This window comes from Westerdykella ornata, assembly GCF_010094085.1.
Source record: "Westerdykella ornata strain CBS 379.55 unplaced genomic scaffold EI97scaffold_1, whole genome shotgun sequence".
Lineage (NCBI taxonomy): Eukaryota > Fungi > Ascomycota > Dothideomycetes > Pleosporales > Sporormiaceae > Westerdykella > Westerdykella ornata.
The window spans coordinates 2,597,329-2,616,681 of record NW_022986851.1 but is presented as its reverse complement, the minus strand read 5'-3'; the positions used below and the strand labels follow the sequence as shown (position 1 = coordinate 2,616,681).

At 54.9% G+C, this 19,353-nt stretch overlaps 8 protein-coding genes across 8 annotated transcripts; 7 read left to right on the top strand and 1 right to left on the bottom strand.

Moving 5' to 3' along the window:
* Positions 1-589: 589 nt before the first annotated feature.
* On the top strand, positions 590-2,047 carry EI97DRAFT_473213 (uncharacterized protein; the record flags this gene model as incomplete). Its single annotated transcript, XM_033801875.1, has 3 exons — positions 590-610; positions 812-939; positions 986-2,047. The coding sequence occupies 3 exons, from the start codon at positions 590-592 to the stop codon at positions 1,842-1,844; spliced, it is 1,008 nt and encodes a 335-aa protein (XP_033659116.1). The 3' UTR covers positions 1,845-2,047.
* Positions 2,048-2,602: 555 nt separating this feature from the next.
* On the top strand, positions 2,603-4,724 carry EI97DRAFT_463880 (uncharacterized protein; the record flags this gene model as incomplete). The annotated part of the gene is made up of 3 exons (XM_033801387.1): positions 2,603-2,639; positions 2,697-2,926; positions 2,988-4,724. The coding sequence occupies 3 exons, from the start codon at positions 2,603-2,605 to the stop codon at positions 4,533-4,535; spliced, it is 1,815 nt and encodes a 604-aa protein (XP_033659115.1). The 3' UTR covers positions 4,536-4,724.
* A 1,106-nt stretch (positions 4,725-5,830) lies between these two features.
* EI97DRAFT_473205 (secreted rhamnogalacturonan acetylesteras-like protein) lies at positions 5,831-6,906 on the top strand (the record flags this gene model as incomplete). Its single annotated transcript, XM_033801874.1, has 2 exons — positions 5,831-5,972; positions 6,129-6,906. 2 exons carry the CDS (start codon positions 5,831-5,833, stop codon positions 6,785-6,787), a joined length of 801 nt encoding a protein of 266 aa, XP_033659114.1. The 3' UTR covers positions 6,788-6,906.
* Positions 6,907-8,943: 2,037 nt separating this feature from the next.
* Positions 8,944-10,535, top strand: EI97DRAFT_438898 (uncharacterized protein; the record flags this gene model as incomplete). The annotated part of the gene is made up of 3 exons (XM_033799524.1): positions 8,944-9,326; positions 9,389-9,698; positions 9,906-10,535. The coding sequence occupies 3 exons, from the start codon at positions 8,944-8,946 to the stop codon at positions 10,533-10,535; spliced, it is 1,323 nt and encodes a 440-aa protein (XP_033659113.1).
* Positions 10,536-11,577: 1,042 nt separating this feature from the next.
* EI97DRAFT_454745 (uncharacterized protein) lies at positions 11,578-12,360 on the top strand (the record flags this gene model as incomplete). The annotated part of the gene is made up of 1 exon (XM_033800574.1): positions 11,578-12,360. One exon carries the CDS (start codon positions 11,578-11,580, stop codon positions 12,358-12,360), a length of 783 nt encoding a protein of 260 aa, XP_033659112.1.
* A 1,205-nt stretch (positions 12,361-13,565) lies between these two features.
* EI97DRAFT_33609 (uncharacterized protein) lies at positions 13,566-15,460 on the top strand. Its single transcript, XM_033794739.1, has 4 exons — positions 13,566-14,492; positions 14,569-14,770; positions 14,983-15,250; positions 15,307-15,460. Exons 1-4 carry the CDS (start codon positions 13,872-13,874, stop codon positions 15,365-15,367), a joined length of 1,152 nt encoding a protein of 383 aa, XP_033659111.1. The 5' UTR covers positions 13,566-13,871; the 3' UTR covers positions 15,368-15,460.
* A 366-nt stretch (positions 15,461-15,826) lies between these two features.
* Positions 15,827-16,853, top strand: EI97DRAFT_33530 (uncharacterized protein). Its single transcript, XM_033794738.1, has one exon. The coding sequence runs from the start codon at positions 16,085-16,087 to the stop codon at positions 16,727-16,729; it is 645 nt and encodes a 214-aa protein (XP_033659110.1). The 5' UTR covers positions 15,827-16,084; the 3' UTR covers positions 16,730-16,853.
* Positions 16,854-17,474: 621 nt separating this feature from the next.
* On the bottom strand, positions 17,475-19,099 carry EI97DRAFT_498130 (uncharacterized protein; the record flags this gene model as incomplete). The annotated part of the gene is made up of 3 exons (XM_033802540.1): positions 17,475-17,899; positions 18,282-18,393; positions 18,542-19,099. 3 exons carry the CDS (start codon positions 19,097-19,099, stop codon positions 17,475-17,477), a joined length of 1,095 nt encoding a protein of 364 aa, XP_033659109.1.
* Between the last annotated feature and the right edge of the window lie 254 nt (positions 19,100-19,353).

The window sequence follows — 19,353 nt, the reverse complement described above, 5'->3', positions numbered from 1 at the left end:
CCACAGGAGTATTCTCAAAGGAACTGTCGAACCTGGATATGGATGAGGTGTGTGAAGTCGTTATGCCGTTGCGTCATCCCGCAGGCTAGCTCGCGCCACAAAACGTCCGCCACCGTTGCACAGCCACGATGAAATCGACCCCGAAGTGGTTGTCAAAGATTGCCACAAACCATTCCTCCATCATGCCTGCAAAGCTCGGATACACAATTCTTTCTCAATGTCATCAGAGCAGAACAGTAAATGCTCTGCGTGTCACGGCCATAGCCTACCCGACTTACTCAGCTCAGACCTCTGCTTTAAAATTTGATACCCATGTCGGCTAAGGATAGAACTCTGTATCAACGAGATGATACCATTCTACAGCGGGTTTGCTCCTCCTGGTGGTATTTACGGCATTTTTTAATCCGGCTGAACTTGATATGCTCTAATAGAATTCTCTATATCAGAGTCCGAGAGCGGGAGCGGGGTAGGCTGAGCTGAGTTATACGGTACGTCGTGGCGCATATGGCCAAGCGGGAAATGCGATCTCGTCTTACTATAGGACAATAATCGTTCCTTATTCAATGATTTCGGCTTTAGGCTTAATTCAATGCAAGCCTTGCAAGCCTCAGTAAGCTGGGCTTGTAAGTCTCGGAGAATAACTGAACGATGTTGAGACATAAGTATCTCACGCCTTCTTTAGCCAATCTACTAGGGTAGTTGTCAGAGTCTCGCATTAGACCATCAACCACTCTGAGTAATGAAGCAGCTCCATTTTCATACTTTCTTTCTTTCCGCAGTCCTTCCTTTCCTAGCGCTAAGTGCTCCACAGCCTCGTCCGTCACCCCTTGGATACGGGCCCAAATGTCCTCCTTTCAGCGGCAACTTCACAGTCAATAGATACCAATTATACCCCGAGAACGCGGACTTCGACTTCAACAATTGTCTACTGTACATAGGGTCAGTGTACCGCTATTGCCCAATCCGCCTGCTGACAAGGCTGAAGAGTTGTCTGGAACGCTTCTGTCGGCATATATGACCCTTACACCAAGGACATTGAGATCCTAGAGTTTGATGGCATTACCCACGACCCTATATACCATATTGGCGGCGTGGCAGCAAACCCTCGGACGAGCTTAGTCTCCATCGTCGTTGATTACTGGCCAACCATATTGACAGGCGGAGTAGACATGTCTGGAACGAACTACATCATGTTGTTAGACCCAGAAACCCGCAAGCTTCTGTACAACTTCAACATAACCACGGTTACCCAAGGCCGTGCGAGTGGATACCAAGACGTGGAATTTGATCCGGATGACAACGTCTATGTCGTCGGCACGTATCCGAGCAGCATAGTGAAGGTCGACAGCAAAGGAAAGAACCTTGGAATCTGGTATCTGGATGACAAAATAAACAGCACTGTTGCTGGGTTCACTGGTCTAGCAGCGAATGGATGGACTTTGCTCGCAAGTCATAGCAGCGAAGGGAACCTATATCGGCTTGACATGCGCTCCAAACGTGGCAAACCTGAACTGATTTCCGTGGCCCCTCCTCACAAGATAGACACTCCGGATGCCATACAATTGCCTCCTCGTTACAAAGGCACTGTCCTGTTAGTCGCGGAGCTCTTCAAAGGCGTGTCCGTATTCAGAGACAAGACCGGGAAATGGAAGAATGCGGAATACCGGGGATTAGTCGAGTGGACTGATCCGGGCTCTGTTGTCACGGCGCCTGTGCAGGTTGGAGACGCCGTGTATATGAATCTGGTACCTTTTGGTGCTGGGCCAGGCGGAGGCGCGGGAAACGCCACGGAATTTCTATATTATGATATTACTGCTCAGGTGGACGCACTTCTGCAGGGCTGAGGTGAGGCAACTCGTGGATGGAGGCTTATTGCTCCAGCATATTGCACTGCAAATCGTCTTGTATCCTAAGCTTGGTAAACAGCTGAAGGTAGTGCTACCCTAGCGCAATTCACACGTTTTGCTGTACGTGGATGTGAGACATAGGATTAGGATACTATTTGCAATGCGCATTGGTTTATCGGTTTTGTTGGGCAAAAGCGGTCATCTGCGCAGAGCCGCCAAACCACACTCCATGCAACTCCTCAGCTTCACCTTGCCCATACATGCATCAAACTTACATCCGATGACCCCGACTCCCAGATAACGCAACTCGAGCTACTATCAGCCCCAAAACGGGCTTCATTTCCCAGTCCTTGCTCTTACAGCCTCATATCCCCGCACTGTCCTTCCCACGTCGCCTACATCAAGCCTTTCACCACCCACCCACAAACCATGTCGTAACCTACGCGCTCTGAAACCACACGCCCACAACGATCGAACGCGGTAAATAAGGTCTCCATAGCAACCAAATTTTACGTTTTCGCTGCGATCATCAGTTGAGCGGTCAGCGTTTTCTACTTCAGAATTCATGCCTCCCTGTTCCGTCTCTCACTTTTCTCCCACTCAAAAACGCAGGGCAACTGGGCTTGCAGGTACTCTTGCTAGCACCTCGTTTTGACAACTTCGAGAGGGCGGCGCTGACTCGAGCTTTATCGCACAAACAAACCAACACTGCACCCAAGGCCGCGCAGGCGCGTCAAGAGCAACCGACCGTCAACATGCCTTCCATCCACACCTTCACCATCAAAGAAAAGGGTACGTCCAGATCGCGATGCTCTCTAATCCGCGGGAGCAATAAACTAACCGGTACAGGCGGCAGCGAGATCAACTATGACGACGACCACGAGATGCCCGACTACTCTGGCCTCCCCACCTACCGCGATGCGGATGAGGGAGATGAAGATACCGATATGGGTCTCTTCGGCTATAGAGGCCTTAGACAACGTCAGCAGGCCGCACGCAGACAAGTCATTGAGGAGGAAGCGGAGATGGAGGAGCACGAGGAAGATTATGAGGGAGCGGGAGAGGAAGACGAAGAAGATGTACGTCCCATCCTACCGTCACACCCATACTCACACAACTCTACTAACGCATTTCATCAAGGAGGACGACAACGACTCCACCTTCCGCCTAGAAGGCTACGAAGACCTCGACGACGCCAACGCCGTCCCCTCTGGTGCCGAGCCCTCTGACAGCGACTACGCCGCCAACGATGAATCCGACTCGGACAACGATGAAAACAACAGCAAGACCAAGAATTCCAACCGCAGTAGGGATTCCACCATGCCTCCACCGGCAAAGAAAACCCGTCCCGCCCACTTTTCCCGCAGCATCACTGCCGCCCGTCGCGCCGCCCTTCGCACCGAGGTCAATGCCGCGCACTCATTCCTCCTGCACGAATCTCCATCCGGCTCTGCATTCGCCACTCCCACCCGTCGCGGCCGCACCAGCCTAACCGCCACCCGAGGAGCAGGAGGAGGAGGAGAAGCAGGAAGTGTCCGGTCCGCCACGCCCATGGGCCTCACGTACAACAAAAAGATCACCGCAGAACTAGACTCGGACGACGACCTCATCATGAACATGCGCAGCGCGGGCTACACGGACGCGCAGATTGCCACGCGCCTCACGCGCGAAGGCCGGCACACATTCAACGCCAAGTCCATCTCGACGCGCATCGGGCGCATCAAGTACGCGCAGTACGCGCAGTCGGATTACCTGCTCAAGGAAGGGTACAAGGAGTGGACGCACGAGGACGACCTGCGGCTGATGCAGGCGTACGAGTTCGCCGAGATGGAGATACGGTACGAGATTGAGAAGGCCAGGGCGTGGCGGTGGAGGAAGGTGAGTGAGTTTCTGAGACGCATGGATGCGGAGTGTATTTTTAGTGAGAAGGCGTGTCGGGAGCGGTTTATTGCGTTGGAGGAGGGGACGGCGAAGATTCCCATTGATGAGGATGATGATCCGGAGGCTAGGCGGAAGGAGATGGAGGAGTATAGGGAGGGTAGGGAGAGGGCGAGGCTGGAGGAGGAAAATAAAAAGAGGCAGGAAGAGGATTTAAAGAAGAGAATCAAGGAAGAGGCCAAGCTGAGAAGTAGCGAGAAGGCGGAGGCTCTGGCGAAGAAGCGGGAGGCGAGGCAGAAGGAGAAGGCGCAGAAGGCGAGGCAGAAGGCGGCAAAGACTCAGATGTGGTTGGCAAGGGTGGAGGAGAATGCCGAGCAGAAAGAAAGGAGAGCCGAGGAGTTGCGCCAGAAGAAGAGGGAGGAGAAGATCAAGGAAGAGCTGGCGCTGCTGAGCCGGAATAAGAATGCGCATGTGCCGTTGACGTTTGTGGCGGATTTGAAAAATGTGACGGCTGAGACGCCGGATCCCAGGATCTTCCTGGATTTGAAGGACCTGAAGCATCTCTGCAAGGAGAGAAATCTCAATGACGAGGGGAGCAGCAAGGAAGAGTTAGTGAAGAGCCTGAGGGATGCGGACGACTTGAGGCCGCTGGCGGAGCTTAAGAAGATGTGCAGGATGCGGGGGCTGAATACCGCCGGCACGAAGATGCAGCAGAAGTATCAACTGGCGTTAGCGGAGGCGAAGAAGTATCCTTCGTTCCTGAAAAACACGTCAAGGGATCAGGTGGAGGATGATGCAGATGAAGAGTGAGTGACTTTCCTCGCTCCGGCATATGCACATGATTTGGAATGGGAAACACCCCTGGAAAACGGCAACCGTTTGAGTGACGGTAACGGTTTTCAACATGCCATACCTAGAGGCAATGTGTGCTATGGCGGTATGAAGGCGAGCTCTGATGGTAGTGGAGATCAATCGCAAATGAGGAAATGACAAACTGGCTCTCCTCCAAAATTTCTGATTTGCACGGTTTTGCAACAAAGCAGCCCATCATCCCGTTTGCAATCAACGTACATTCTGCGGTCCAAAAGGCGGATTAGCAGAGAGACTTTTTGAAGTGTACAGTTACTATAGCAAAACTCGCTTTGCGTCATGCAATTCCATTTCCATTTGACCAAGCTCACGAAAGTGAAGCGAAGGCTTTCCGTCAAAAATTCTCATGGATGCTATTCTCCATGTCCAAAAACTGATTCGTGGCAGTCTTCTCTCAGCGTCCTAAATACTCGATCCAAATGTTAGACGCAAGCCAATCCTACACTTTCTTCCCTACTCAGTGCGCAATTCCAGAGACTTGCCTCGCGCGCTGAAGTATCAACACAGCAGTGTTCGCCTCTACGCCGCGAAATTCAAAACCGGGGATATTATGCATATGTTTACGCCAACATCTTCCCAATTCCTAAGAGGTTTTGGGGGAAAGGCAAATGCCAGGCCAGGGTTATATCTCTCTCGAGCTACATAGATTCACATTCCGACGACCTGGCAACTGGCCACTCTACCAATCCTTCCTAACAACAGCATCATGGCCCCTAACAACTCTTTTCTTTCCCCCTTCCTCTCTTTCTTATTCTAAAGCCAAGTACGCGAGCCCCATCCTCGCTCTCCATCTCTAACCAGTCATTGTTCCTTAGCGAAATCCAAGTCGCATACTCGCAGTGCCGCAACCCCGGTCTCGAATAGATGAACAATATGTATCAACCAAAAGGCCCACCACTCACAAACGTCGCCATGTCGCGGCAGTATAAACGGGTCTTTCTCCAAGCGACTTGGGAGACACCATATTTCTCCGAGGCGGGTTCCTCCAATTACCATGGAAGATGGCTCCACAATGTTTTGTGGGGTATCGCTGTGGAATTATACCAGCCTGGCGCATTGTTATAGCTTTAATGAATAAATGAAACCATAGATGCGAGCTGGCTTTGAGATATAGAGGACTTGTACATCTTCCTTCAGTTCTCTATCCTCATTTTTCGGATTTCTTTTTCAACCGTATCTTCGTACCTCCTCTCTTGTCGTGGTGGTTCCTTGAGGAGCTCCTCCCCAGCACAACCATGATCTTCTCATCACCACTCCTTCCCCTCCTGGGCCTGGCCTCCGTAGCCATCAGTGCTCCCAATGAGCTGAACAAACGCGCGCCAACAGTGTACCTCGCAGGTGACTCCACCATGGCGCAAGCCAAAGACAACACGCAAGGTAATTTGCTAGCTAGTCATCTTCCACTTCGCAGAGAAGTTCTCTTAAAGACTTCCTCCCTCGAAATATTCCCCTCTTAAAGATTCTCCTCCAAAACACCCCCATTGAGAGATTTTTCTTTCCAAAACTCCATCCTAACCCCTCCGTGCACCACAGGCTGGGGCGTCTACCTCCCCTACTCCCTCACCCTCCCCATCATCAACAAAGCCCTCGGCGGCCGCTCCGCCCGCTCCTACACCGTCGAAGGCCGCTTCCAAACCCTCATCGACACCGTCCGCCCCAACGACATCGTCGTCATCGAATTCGGCCACAACGACGGCGGCTCCCTCTCGAGCGGCGACAACGGGCGCACCGCGTGCCCGGGCGCGGGGGCCGAGACGTGCAAATCCACCTACAACGGCCAACCCGTCACCGTGCTGACGTACCCTGCGTACCTGACCAACGCAGGTAAAGCTTTAATAGCCAAGGGCGCAAAAGTCATCATTTCGAGCCCGACGCCGAATAATCCGTGGGAGGGGGGAAGCTTTTCCTACGCCCCGGGGAGATTTACGACGTACTCCAAGGCGGTGGCCGAGACGCTCGGGAAGGAGAATGCCATGTTTGTCGATCATGGGTCGTATACGGCGGATATCTTCAAGACGCTGGGGAAGCAGAAGGTGGATTCCTTCTTTCCGAATGATCATACGCATACGAGTCCCGCGGGGGCGGATGCCGTGCAGAAGGCGTTTGTGAAGGCGGTTCTGTGTCAGGGAGGTGGGTTCTTGAATGGCTACGTGAGGAATTCAACGGAGAGTGTTCCGGGGAGGTGTCTTTGAAGCGGCATTAAAAGGGGGAAGGAAAGGTGAATTGCTAGCACTCAGGGTAAGAGAGAGGGGGTTGAAGGAAGTCTGGGATTTCTTGTTCTATTCGACATGAATATAGCAAAAGAAAAGGAAGAAAACTCGGATACAATACCTGTCCCAGCCGCATCTGCATTCACTTACGGCTGCTCTTTGCGCTTCCTGTTGATATGCGAGAGTAGGCTACCGATCTACCTACCTAATGATCCATGCGGGGAGGAGTTTACGCACATGTTAGTACACGTCTCGAAATGAGAGGTAACTTGAACATGCGAAGGTGTCGCCCTGGAGCTGCTTCTTCGGAAATCCCATCGTCGTTGATCTCCTGTACAGACCTCGCGGAGAGTCTCAATTCCATACCTCGGCGTACGTGGCACGATAAGGAAACATCATCGGGAGCTTCGGTTTGATCGGAATCATGATGCCGTTTTGTGACAGTCCTTCACCTTGTCAACGGCGTCGGCGGTAGATCTTGGCATCGGTCTCGATATTGACTGCTCGCAAAGGCATCCGCAGTCTTTCGAAATGGTCGGTCGCATTGCGTCGACGCTCTTCCTTGTCGTTCGAGCACCAGCAGTTGAAACGATCCTGGATCCTTGCAAGACTGCAAACATTCAATGTTTCGGCTGTACTCTCTTCTTGGGGGAATACAGTACCGCGCTGCTTCGGTGACAAGATGGAGATAACGGACATGGCGACATGAACCTTGCAAACCTTCTCGATGTTCCATGAGCTCTGACTCGCAGATTTCAGCGTGCGGGACCTCCTTGCTCAGATGTTGATGTGTGATGTGTGGATCGACATGTGGATACCAAGGCTGCACACCGCCGCTTTTTAACTGCATCCAATCGTTCGCAATGGGAGTGTTGATTACTCGAAATATCCCGATGTGTGCTTCTGCTAAATGCAATCCGCGATTATTGTTACATTCAACCTGCTTTCAAATAGGCAAGCACGTTGCGTAGTAGAAGCTCAACAACGACGACAGCTGCATAAGTATGGCTTTCTGGACGGAGCACTTGCACTCACAGTAAATATTCCCCTAGAGCCGGGGCCTGACATTCAGACTGCAGAAGTGCAGTGATTGGTTGAGGTTCGGGCCTTCCTCGGTGACAAGTCAACTGCCGAAACGCTTGCCATCGCCCGGCGTCTGCTAACTCCTCCGTGCACGGGAGCCAGAGAGACGAGGGTCACTTGAAAGCTTGTTCCTCCTTCACGACTAAAGAGCACAAGGCCAAGAGGAGTGCTGCTAGGAAGTCGACTGAGAACAGCGTTGGCGGTGTTGACTGTATCTGTGCAGCTTGAGAATGCGATGTCAACCAAATGTATACTTCTCGGGGTGGTTCCGGACGTCGCTCTTGCTAAACGGCAGCAAAAGAAATCGAATATCTCACATGAGAGAACATAACCTCCAATCATGATAACAAGAACGGGGAACGAAATCGCAGAGCGATGGTCGCCTGTGACGATGCACAACTCGTCTGTATCGCTGCTTGTGATGGGGCTTCTTCAGGCGCATCTGGCCAGTTCCCCGTCGTTCTTCTGGTCGGAGGGTGAAACTGTTCGTGCAACACAGAAACTGAGAGTGTTGAGCTCATAGGACCCACGGAACCGATGAGGTGAGCGGTGTGCAAGCGATGTGCAAGCTGTTGTTTGCCAGGCACGTACGGAGCACTTTACTTGTACAGCAGATAGGGAAAGGTTCTTTCGTGGAATGGACCTCCTACAAGGAGGCGGTTATACACAACAGTCCGGATATGTAAAAAAGCGTGATTTTCAACCGAAGAAATAGCGGCGGGACGTCCAAAGTCCAGCGCAGCCGGTCCATCGGAAGCCTGCGGGCGTCGACGGGCGCTTACAGGGGAGGTAACCGGGCTCGATGGGTAGTCGTGAGCTATCTACCGAGGCGTTATCAACCCGCACGGTCTGCCAGGGAATACTCTCGTTTAGAGTTGCAGTTGCTCGACTCGTGTATCAACGTCGATGTGCCTGGCCTGACATGAGCAGTCTGCCTTTGGCTCGCCGACAGTAGAACTCAGCACTCGGTACCACAACAAGTGGGTAGACAGCTGTTGAGCGGCGGAATCTCGAGGTCTTGGTCAGCTCAACATTTGGCTTGGCGCAAGGTTGTCATGTTTACTGTGTCCAATTCTGCAGTGTGGGTGGACGGTCCTGAATCCCATCTCGCGTCGTCATCCCATTTTAAGCGGGCACAGCCACGTGAGTCGACGTCTCGGCCTGATTGCGAGCCCAAAGATTTCGCCGAATGGCGAATGCAAGTCGTGGAAGCCACGGACCCACTATGGGCCAGGGGGTGCAGCCCGGTCAGCGTGTCTGTGAGCCGTCCCCGCAGAAGGACAACGACATGTCCGGGATCAGGAGAATGCCGCAGGGATGCTCACTTGGCTCAAGCTAATATTAGCATGACGGGGGGTTGTTGGGCGGATTTGTTGATTGAAATTTTGCGTGTCACGCTTGCCCGCAATGTTGGAGGAGAAATGTGTCCTGCTGAGCGGTAGGTGCAGAAGAGCGGTGACGGGATGAATATCTCGCTGTGTGTGCGATGCGTCTGTGCAGGTGTGTGCGGGCCCACAGCGCTGCTGCATACTCTGAACTGGTGATTATTGGAGGTCCTGCCAAGGGGAGGCTGCGATTCGATGCTGGGCGAATATTATTCCCTCGAATCATGTCGTGCAACAGACGTCTCTGGTTGCTTGCTGTTGCTCCTGCCGTCACGCAAGGCAGAGAGTGCTCTCAACCCATGACTTGCCATGTTCCGTCTGATGGACGGGAGTATGTACTTGTATTCTCTCCCAGAGCGGCGGCGCAGCTGCACGTTATTGCTCTGTCCCACGGTCGATGCCCGCGTCAAGAGGTGGATGGAGACGTAAGATGCCGGTGCGACTGCGCAAGCTGCCGTGTCGCAGAAGTTGTGAGCATCGCGGTCAGAGGGGAGACTACTGGTCCAATAGGCAAGCGGGGCAATGGTTGCATGGCATGGAAAGGAGGGGGTCAAGAGGCCGGCGAGCATGACAGCAAAGCTCCATCCGGGTGCCAGAGCGACGTTTGCCAGACGTTGGACACACTCTGACAGAGACATGCTGAGAGAGACGACAGGAAGATGAAGATGTTTGGTATCGTCGACATGTCGTTCAAACAAGAGTCGACGGCGTGGAGGCGCGACAGTGAACCATTCCAGGAGAAGCATGGCTGGGGTGCCCAAGGGCCGGGCCCATCGCCCTCGCGGGGGGATCCAGCGTCAATGATTGGCGAGGCTGACTGTTCCTCCCAAGGCACTCTTTTCCTGCCTTCGTGGCGTGTCGTTGTCGTGTTTCTCAACAAGAAAAAAAAAAGAAAGAAATATCTCCAGGCCGGCTACGGAGGTACTCTACTGTGTATTCTCTGCGGCATAGAGGGGATGATGCCAATGCGTCTGGGATTCAAGATGACTGAAGAAGTTCGCCCTCATAGGAAAACGGCAGGTGCAGGCAGCTGCTACGGGTATCGTGGCTGGCATTCCGGCACCGTTGTCCGGCAGCAAAGCGGACGCGCAGGGTTGACGAGTCTGCTGACTGGCACTGCTCTGATTATTGCCGCCAAGGGGATGAAAGCGTCATGGAAGCTGCAGAGGCCGCATCCAAAGAGGCAACAAAGAGGAAAAGAGTTCCGGAAGAGCTTGGATGAGGAAATATGCGCGAGGCTGACGAACCTGATGACAAGTTGACAACAATACGGAGTGCATGTTCCAGTCGAGGGTCACTCAGGATCCTCGGCTCGGCAGGCAGAGTGCGTGGCGTGGCGGACCTGATGTTGTCCCCTGCCGCATGAGGGCGGTTCTGCGATCCAGGGTGCACGACAACGACGATACAGTAGATGATGGATCGAGGGCAGAGGAAGATGGGGAAAGGTCGAATTCATGATGCACAACAAGTAGTAGGTAGGGAGCAAAACACTCCCTGGAATCGGATCTGTGGTTCGAAACTCTTGATGTGATGCCACCCCACGCCTTCCTTTCCCGCAATCGCCGGATGCGCATCCAGACGCAAGACAGGCAGAAAATATTGCCCAACAACAGACACGAAAGACCAGTAGACTGCGGTGCACAAGGGGCGCAATAATCAAAGGTGCAGGCCGATGACAAGTTGGTGCCATGTTGACAGGTGGACGTGTTTGACAGCGAAATGTAATGATTGACGGGCCGACGGCGGCCGTGAATCATGTCTTCTGCTGAGAGGTCGCATTCGCATTTGTCGCCGCCCGCCGCACAGGTCACTGCCGTTTCTGGGCCTGGTTTGCGCGCGTGCAGAGCGAGATGAACAAGAGGGCGGGCGGCAGGCGACGGCTGGGCCGAAGAGTGCTTCGATGAGTGAGGAGTGAAGGCTTAAGGAGGTCTTCCACAAAGCGGAAAAGAAGCAGAATAATAGGAGATGCCATCTCCTATCCTAAGCATGCGGTCGTTTGCAGCGTTACACAGACGTGAAAACCACGCGCGGGCACCCCTTCAGCTAGCTTGACTGCCCCTGCCCATCCCCTTTAGCGTAGGAGCTAATCTCAGCCTCATCGACTTACCACGCCGTTCACGGGAGCTATGTACTGTGTCGTACTGTATCGCCGTCGCTCGACCCCGACCAGTACTTGTCGTCGTGAGTGCCGGGAGGTAAAAAAGAAAGACCACAGGCGGCAGCAAGCCGGCATCGTCGGACCAGGCGCGGGCACCTCTCCCACGCAGTGTCCAATAATAATGCCCAGCATCCATCAAAATCGTGATGGATCCATGGAATGCAGGGGCCGTAGAAGCGGAATTCCAAGCCAGGCGGAGGTTGTGCATTGTCCAGGTCCCTTTAGTCCCCAGCTTCGCCAAAACCTCGGGCTTGGCGTGGGCAGGAAGAAAAGATGTCGTCGCTGCTCCCCCCGACCTTCCCTCCTTCGTCACTAGCCTCGCATCGCCAACCTTGCCGGCGCCCTCACCACCATCACCATCCGGGCACCACTACTGGCACACCGCTCGATCCGTTCCCCTCTGGCCTGGCCCCAAGAATCATTTGCCGTCTCCTGGCTTCCTTCGGACAGGCGGCGTCTCCCACCACCCGCCGGTCGCCGGTCGCCGGTCGCAACTCGCAATTCCCCCAGTGCCCACGGCTCCCGCTGCTAGCACACGTCGCGCCCGCGTCCTACACGTGCAACCCGCGCCCACCAGCAGCAACCGTCTGGTAGCAACGCGCCCCGTCAGGAACGCGCCCCCGACGACGGCTCTCTCACCCTTACCAGCTCGAGCCAGGGCCCCATTCCAGGTTCAATTCTCTGTTGGCCGCCAGATCGCCCATCGCGGCCGCCAGCGCAACCCGCCTCTGCGGTCTCCTCGCAAGCTTGCAACCGCGTGGCCTTGTGCCCTATCCGACTCTACTCGTCTTCCGGCGTTTCTCTCTGCGCTGCTGCTCCTGCGACTCCCGCCGCTGCGTGAGTGTGCACCTGCTCCTGCAGACAATCCCAGCGCCCTTGCTGTTATTCCCATCGGAAAAGCGGCCGGACGAGAGGCTGATCGCTCCTGATCCTCGGCACACAGACAGCCAAGGTAAAAGAATCATTGGCAGCGAAAAGTGCGTCGAGGGCGTCAGAAATTCAAAACCCCAAAACAAAATTTCAGACGACGACGGGCCGACTGTTTCCACTTTTCCAGCATCCCCACAAGGGCAAAAGCCCACGGACTGCAACAGCACAACCGGCGACCACAGCAAAACAGTCGTCTCGTGAGAATCGGCGTACCATTTCTTCCCATTGCAGGGCCTCCATCTACCGAGTCCCGTACCTACTGGTAATCTGCCACTACCAGGCCAAGACAAGCTTCAACCACCTGAACAAGCTTACGCAAAATTCACCACCGCTGCTCTACTCCTAGCGATCTCCAGAATCACCCTCATTCCGGCTACCGCTACTACTGACGCGCGCCTTCTCTTTCCCACGAGCCCGGCTAAAAACGGTGTGGGGTTCGCGGCATACGCCATACGTACCTACGTTGTAAAGCGTAAATCCTACTACTGGTCAATTGTCCAGTGGTGTCAGCGCCCGGGGATCGAAGCTACGCAAGGTGCCGCAATCGACCATCTCGACCGATCGCACGGCCGCCATCATCGTGACCATCTCGCCGTCGCCAGACGAACATCATCTCGTTGTTCACTGCGAGGGAGCCTTGGCGCTTTGGCCACACACGCTCTAGCGCCACCACAACACCCCTCACCCCTTCGTACGCAGCAAAAGCTTGCAACTTTGAACCCACCCCAACCACCCCCGAGCAGAAGCCGCCACCTTGGGCCGGCCTGCCGCCAGTGCACGGCTCCTTCTTCCACACTTGCCCCAACTTTACCGCGGACCAGTCGTAGTGCCCATAACCCAGACCCGGTACACCACTACCCTTCGGGTTTAGTCTGGTGTCTGAACCACGCACACACATTCACCTGGGCTGCATTGCTTGCTAGCTGCATCCATCCTTCCGCCGCCCCCATCGAAATCCCGGCCCAACCGACTTGAGACGAAGAGCGGGTGCCCTCTCGCTCTCTCTCTCTTCTTTTATTATTTCACTTGCTAGCAACAGCCTCGTGTCACCGCCGCGTTGCATTCTTACACGCCGTGCACCCCTCTCCCCATTATTCTCTCGCCATCAAGCATCCTCCTGCTCCGTCCCCCCCACCAGGCCGTCCGGAACCCTCCGCAGAACCTCCACTCGAGAGCTCCTGATTGGATCGTCGACTGCCAGTCTCATAGTGCAACGCCATCGTCACTGGTGTCATTAGGGTCCGCGTCTACCGATTCGCCAAGTCCGCAAAACCCAAAGTAGAAAAGCCGGACCCTCTGCAAGACCACGCCGTGCGTCCACGGGTCTCCTGCACCTCCCCTCCCACCCCCCGCCACTACCCAATTCTGATCTTGCCTGGTTCACGTCAAGTGTACCTGCCCGTCTCGTCTCGGTTCCTGCAACACCATCCATCAATCATCGTCTCTCTCCTCCTGCCCGCACGCCCTCCCGTCCTTTCGCTTCCCCCGCCTCGCGTACGCGCTCCGTCATATGGAAACAAGGCAACCCGAGTATTCGCAGTCAGGTTCGAATCTGCCCTACCCTTCCTTTCCAGAACCTCCTTCTGAAGGTTCCTCTCCAGATCAGCCATCTGCTGCGCAATACCAGCAAGCCGCCGACCCTCGCTCATCCTCGACCTACTCGACCTCGGCCACGCCCACGTCCGAGTACACGCTCAACCCGCCGTCTGCGCGCTCCTCGGGCAACTTCCCAGACTACATCCAACGTTCGTACCAGGCGCCGGGCGTCCAAGGCACCTCCGCCGCTATGGCGCAGCAACAAAGTCCGTCCATGCCTCTGCAAAATGGCCAGAACAATGACCATGCTCCCAACCAAGAGCCTCAGTCTAACGCCGATGTGCCTATAGATCCGACCATCGCCGCAGGCGCGAGCCCCACGACCTATCCTCCGCACGGCCAGCAGTATGCCCCCTACGGCCATGGAGACATGCAGCATCACTACCAAGGCCAGCCCAACACGCAGATGTACACCCAACCCCGCCAGGAGTGGGGGGCACCCGCCTATCCCTCTCACATGTATCATCCCCACTCCTCGTCCGCAGGCCCGCCTGCTCCCTCCATGGTCTCGCCGGTGAGCCAGCGACCGCCAACGGTAATTGTCTCCTCTCCTCTGCTTTGTTGTTGTCCATGCATCCTCGTCCGAGCTCTTCACTGACGCCTGCAAACAGGGAGGCCATCCGCTGTCGACGGTCTACTCGTTCGTACCCATCCCCGGTGCGCAGCAGCACAAGAGGCCGCGACGCCGCTACGAAGAGATTGAGCGCATGTACAAGTGCGGCTGGAATGGTTGCGAAAAGGCCTATGGCACCCTGAACCATCTCAACGCCCATGTCACGATGCAGTCGCATGGCGCGAAGCGCACCCCTGAAGGTATGTTGCCAGTTTGACGTCAAGATCGATTCCGCGCCGGATTCCAGGCACCCGCTAGAGGAGGCGCTAGCTTAGCACCTGGGATGGTGTTGGTAGTCCCGCTGGGATGGATAGCCTCATCGGCTGAATCCCGCCACTGTCGACCCTTGCCCTCCCACCTTGGCACCCGTCTTAATTGCACATCTTATACATGCTGACTTGCCCCTTCACAGAATTCAAGGAGATACGAAAGGAATGGAAGGCCAAGAAGAAGGAGGAGGAAGCAGCTCGCAAGGCCGAGGAAGAGGCCAGGATGCGTGCCAGTGAAACACGCACCCACGATGGGGCGGCTCCCGTTGCTCAGTACGCAGAGGTGCGGCAGCCTCTCCCTATGGCCTCGGGCGCCCAGCTCCCTCCTCTTGGTTATCAAGCCGCTTCAAGCGCCTCCACGACCGCCAGCTACGGCAACCAGAGTCCCGGCTTGAACGAGTCAATGGCCCAGTACGTCAACCTTATGCACGGGAGTTGGAAAGAAGGTCAGAGCTAACATGTTGTAGTTATGCGCAGTCGCCGTACGGACAGAATCAAGCCCCCATGTACCAGCAGCAGAACCATTAGGCGGGTGAAGCTGATGTGCCACATCTCCCTTCCCCCCCTTCGCCCCGAACCAGAGGCGACTCTCCCTAAATGACTAGCGACGTCCGTGCGCTCTTGACGCATGTCTATCCCCAGGACCGTTCGAACCATTTCTCTCCCTCGTGAAAAACGCTCTTGCATGTTTTTGGTGTTTTCATATCCCCTGCATGGACTGGGACACATTGGCGGCTTATCTGCTTGGTATACCGGTACCGGTACACAACGGGTGTTTTTGGGGGCCGTGGGCTAGAGACGTTTCCGGTTCATATCTTATCTTTTCACCAATCTATCAGTTCTCTTATTCCTCCGTTTTACCTTCTACCCTTTTTGACTTTCCTTTTTGGTCAGGGTGCAGGGGGGGAGGCGGTTGATACATATTGGGATCAATGGTGCAGGACGGGCAGTGACGGTCGAGAGGAGATGAAGAGGTTTCGTCAAGGGCGTTTGACATTCATTTTGCTTTTTGCGACCCGTTTTGGTGGCGGTTCTTGCCGCGAACATTTTGGTGGTCTGGTTGGTGCGAGGTACGGGCGGCCACGGGTGGTGTGCCGTCGTCGTTTGATGCAAACCTGAGAGCTCCAGCGTATCAGTTACAGTAATAATCCGAAAGTGTGCTGTTCCATGTTGTTCATGGGTGCTCTGAGGGTTGCCAAGGATGGATGGTGATTGGGTCAGCGTCTACAGAGTACCTGATACCTGATGCCTAGAAACTATCTGCACAAATGTATGATCGCTCCACATTCAATCCTTTCAGTCACACACACTCTCTCTCTATCCCACCCACACCCACACACACGAATCTACGGCCCTCTCCTCTCCTCTCGACCTCTCGACCTCACCTCCTCTCCTCCTGATGCAGTCTGCCGGACCCTGCGCATCATCTGCCTCCCACCGCAGCTACGATATGCACAAAAAAAAGATACACGACAGAAGCCTGTTTCCTGCCGTGCTCCCACGACAACGTGGATCCAAACAGGGTTGGTTCCGGGTGAGGGACGTCGAGGGTTGTTTCACCGGTTGTCTGCCCTCCTGTGCCATGCAAGTGAGGTAAGAAAGAGAGGGAAGGTCTTAGACCTCTTCAGTGTGCCTTCGTCGTTGCTTACGGAAGGACGATGTGAGACAGTAATGATGGCGAGCCGGTCGAACAAGGTGCTGCTCTGGACCGTCCTTTGGCCTTGGGATTGGGACTCCAGAACTGGCTGTACGTCTCCAGACCAGGCATACTGCAAGCGAATAGGAGTAGGAGTAGGAGGCGAAACCTTAACGCACATAGTCCGATTAGCTGCACCCAAAAGTCCGTACCTGGCTGTCCTCACTCGCGTCTCCGGGAAAAAGGCCCGATAACGTGTCCGTCTCCTCACCTGGTGAAGGTTCGGATGTCCAGATCGACGGAGGAAGCCTTTCGCCATCGCAACCCTTTATCAAAGCAGCGGAACTTGCGAATCGATCTGCCGAGATAATCCTTGCATCCAACACCTTAAAGCTTCGCAAGATCTGCACCATGAGTGGCGAAGGCCGTCTCCAACTCTGGTCAGCGGGCGTCATCAATCACGCACATAATCGGCCCGCTTTGAAACACCGGTAGAGCCCGCATGTGCCAAGTCAGCGGAAAGTTCCCGTTACTTACGTGCTCTAGATCCATGGTGTGTCGTTGCTGGAAGCGTGGCGTGAGTCGTCCTGTTGGCTATATACATAGTAGTCAGTCCCAAACGGCTACCGTTGGTGATCTCTCGGAGTTAACTTTCGTGAGTTGGAGCAGCACCTTGATTGAGAAGCTGAAGCCACGTGATGTGATGGTTCTTGAGCTCTGGGGATGCTTCCGCCATTGGGTGCAATCTTTGGTTCAGATAAGTTGAATGTTAGACGGGCATGTGAAAGAAGCTTCAAGGAAGCTTGTGGATCCTGCCCCTGGACCCAGCATGCGATGACCTAGGAGAGCAGCGTCCAACCATATGTGAGCATGTGCGCACTGGAGATACCGAGTATGATTGTGAATAGGAGGTAACATTCCCCATCTCTGGGAAGGCTATCAGACGACTCCGCTTTTTACAATGACCTTACCAACATGGTAGTGCTTCCGAGGAAGTGACTATGACGATTGCTGATGCTGTGGGATTACGCTGAGCGTGTGCATGCCTGCTCGACGAGAGGATAGCCCCGAACAAAAGGGTCCGCAAAATGGGAAGCCTGTGCCACGGCAAGTAGCCCGTGAGTGGAAGGTGAAGTAGTAAAACCGCAGTGATATGGCTGCAGATGCAACTGCAAGCTGCCCTCGAGTCTGCATAGGGGAGGCCGGCCTATGAGAATCGAGCAAGTGGTGACTCGGAGATAAGTTGGCAAGATGCATTTGGCATCCCAGGCAGCACTTCGATAAACGGACTGAGTGGCACAGAGATTCGGAGACGTGGCCTGCAGTTGCAAGTGCGACTTGGGCAACGTCGCCCGTTCCGCATTTCCCTGGTGTGCTTGATTCGCTCTGGATGTCCACAACTGCCCCAAGCATAGCCCGTGACGCTTGCTGCGAGTAGTCATGGGGTGTTGGCGAGACAGAAGGGCGGGTTCGCGTTCGCTCGTTGTGTGGTCGATATTATCGTGAGGCTTGCAATGCTATCCAGTAGCCGTCTGTGATTGGACGGCTGGTGATGGCGGACGGCAGAGTTGCCAGAAGGCGAAAACTGGTACAACATTGAAGTTTAAATTTGATTGCTGTTGCGGAGTGTCGGTGTGGGAGAAACTGGGAAGAAAGAAGTGTCGTGGAGGCGTGTTCTCAGTGAAGAGTGCAACGACAATAGACTATATGTAGGTACGTTCGTTCCTGGCTAGATGGTACCTCGATGTACGCTTAGCAGTAGTCGACCATCAGCACCAAAAGAACCCTGCTAATAGATTTTATTACCTGGGACGATGAGATAGGCGGGGCAGGGGCCTCGATTGATGGCGGGTGATGGCGGGAGGCTAATGTGAGCGAGCGGCGTGTCAACCTGGGAGAGGCGTGGACTACCGCAGTACTAGTAGGTTGCACAGCATGAGATCCTTTACGAACCGGTGCTTGGCTGTTGGCGTTCTGTCGCTGTCGGGTGCCTGCGGTGCGGGGAGCAGCAGAGCACCGCAGGAGATTGCGCAAGAGGGAGGGTTGGAGCGTGGAGAGGTACCTACAAGGATGCGAGAGTCGGTGATGGATCTGTCGTGGAGTCGTCGAGAGAGCAGAGAGAGGGTCATGTCGGGGTTGTGTGCAGCAAGACTCCAATGATGGAAGTCGCAAGTCTCGTGATATCCCGTGCTACCTGTTAGAACCTTCAAATGTTCACAGTTATGTTCCGAGTACCTAGGTATTGCTCTGCTCATGGTATGCTGTTGCTGTTCCATCCAGACCGTTTCATGCGCCGCTTGCTGGAAGAACGCTACAAGTATGTCTAGGTGTCTACAGTAGAAGAGATGCTTCAGGGCAGCAACCAGGACCGGCGCCACGATCGCCGCTGGTCCCTCGCACCAACAGCCGGACACCGTCGCATTTCTTGCATGCCAACGGCTGTGTACCGTCGTCGCGGATCCCTCTTTTTGGTGTGCGACGGGCTTCCGGCCAGCGCGGCCCGACACGTTGGCCAGCCTTGCAGCCAACCCGCCAGCCCAGAGCTGGTGCTTGGGTCCCGCTCCGCTCCTCGGTCCGCTAGAACGGAGCGGCGGAGTCTTGGCGTCGGGTGGACACTTCGGCATGCCGCCCTAGCGCTAGCGCTAGTGCCATCCCGATTCCCGACGCCCAGCAACTTTTTTTGGACGCCATAATTGTGACGACGTTCAACGATCAGCTTGCTATAACAACGCCCTCCCCTACCTCCTCATGCTCGACTGTCGCGCCTGTCTCTGGCGTCGCCTTCGAGTGCTTGAAGCGAATCTCCTTAGAGACACCTCGGTCGGTCGCAATGCCGTCGCCTCGCGTCCATACCTCCAAAGGAGACTCTACTCGCAAA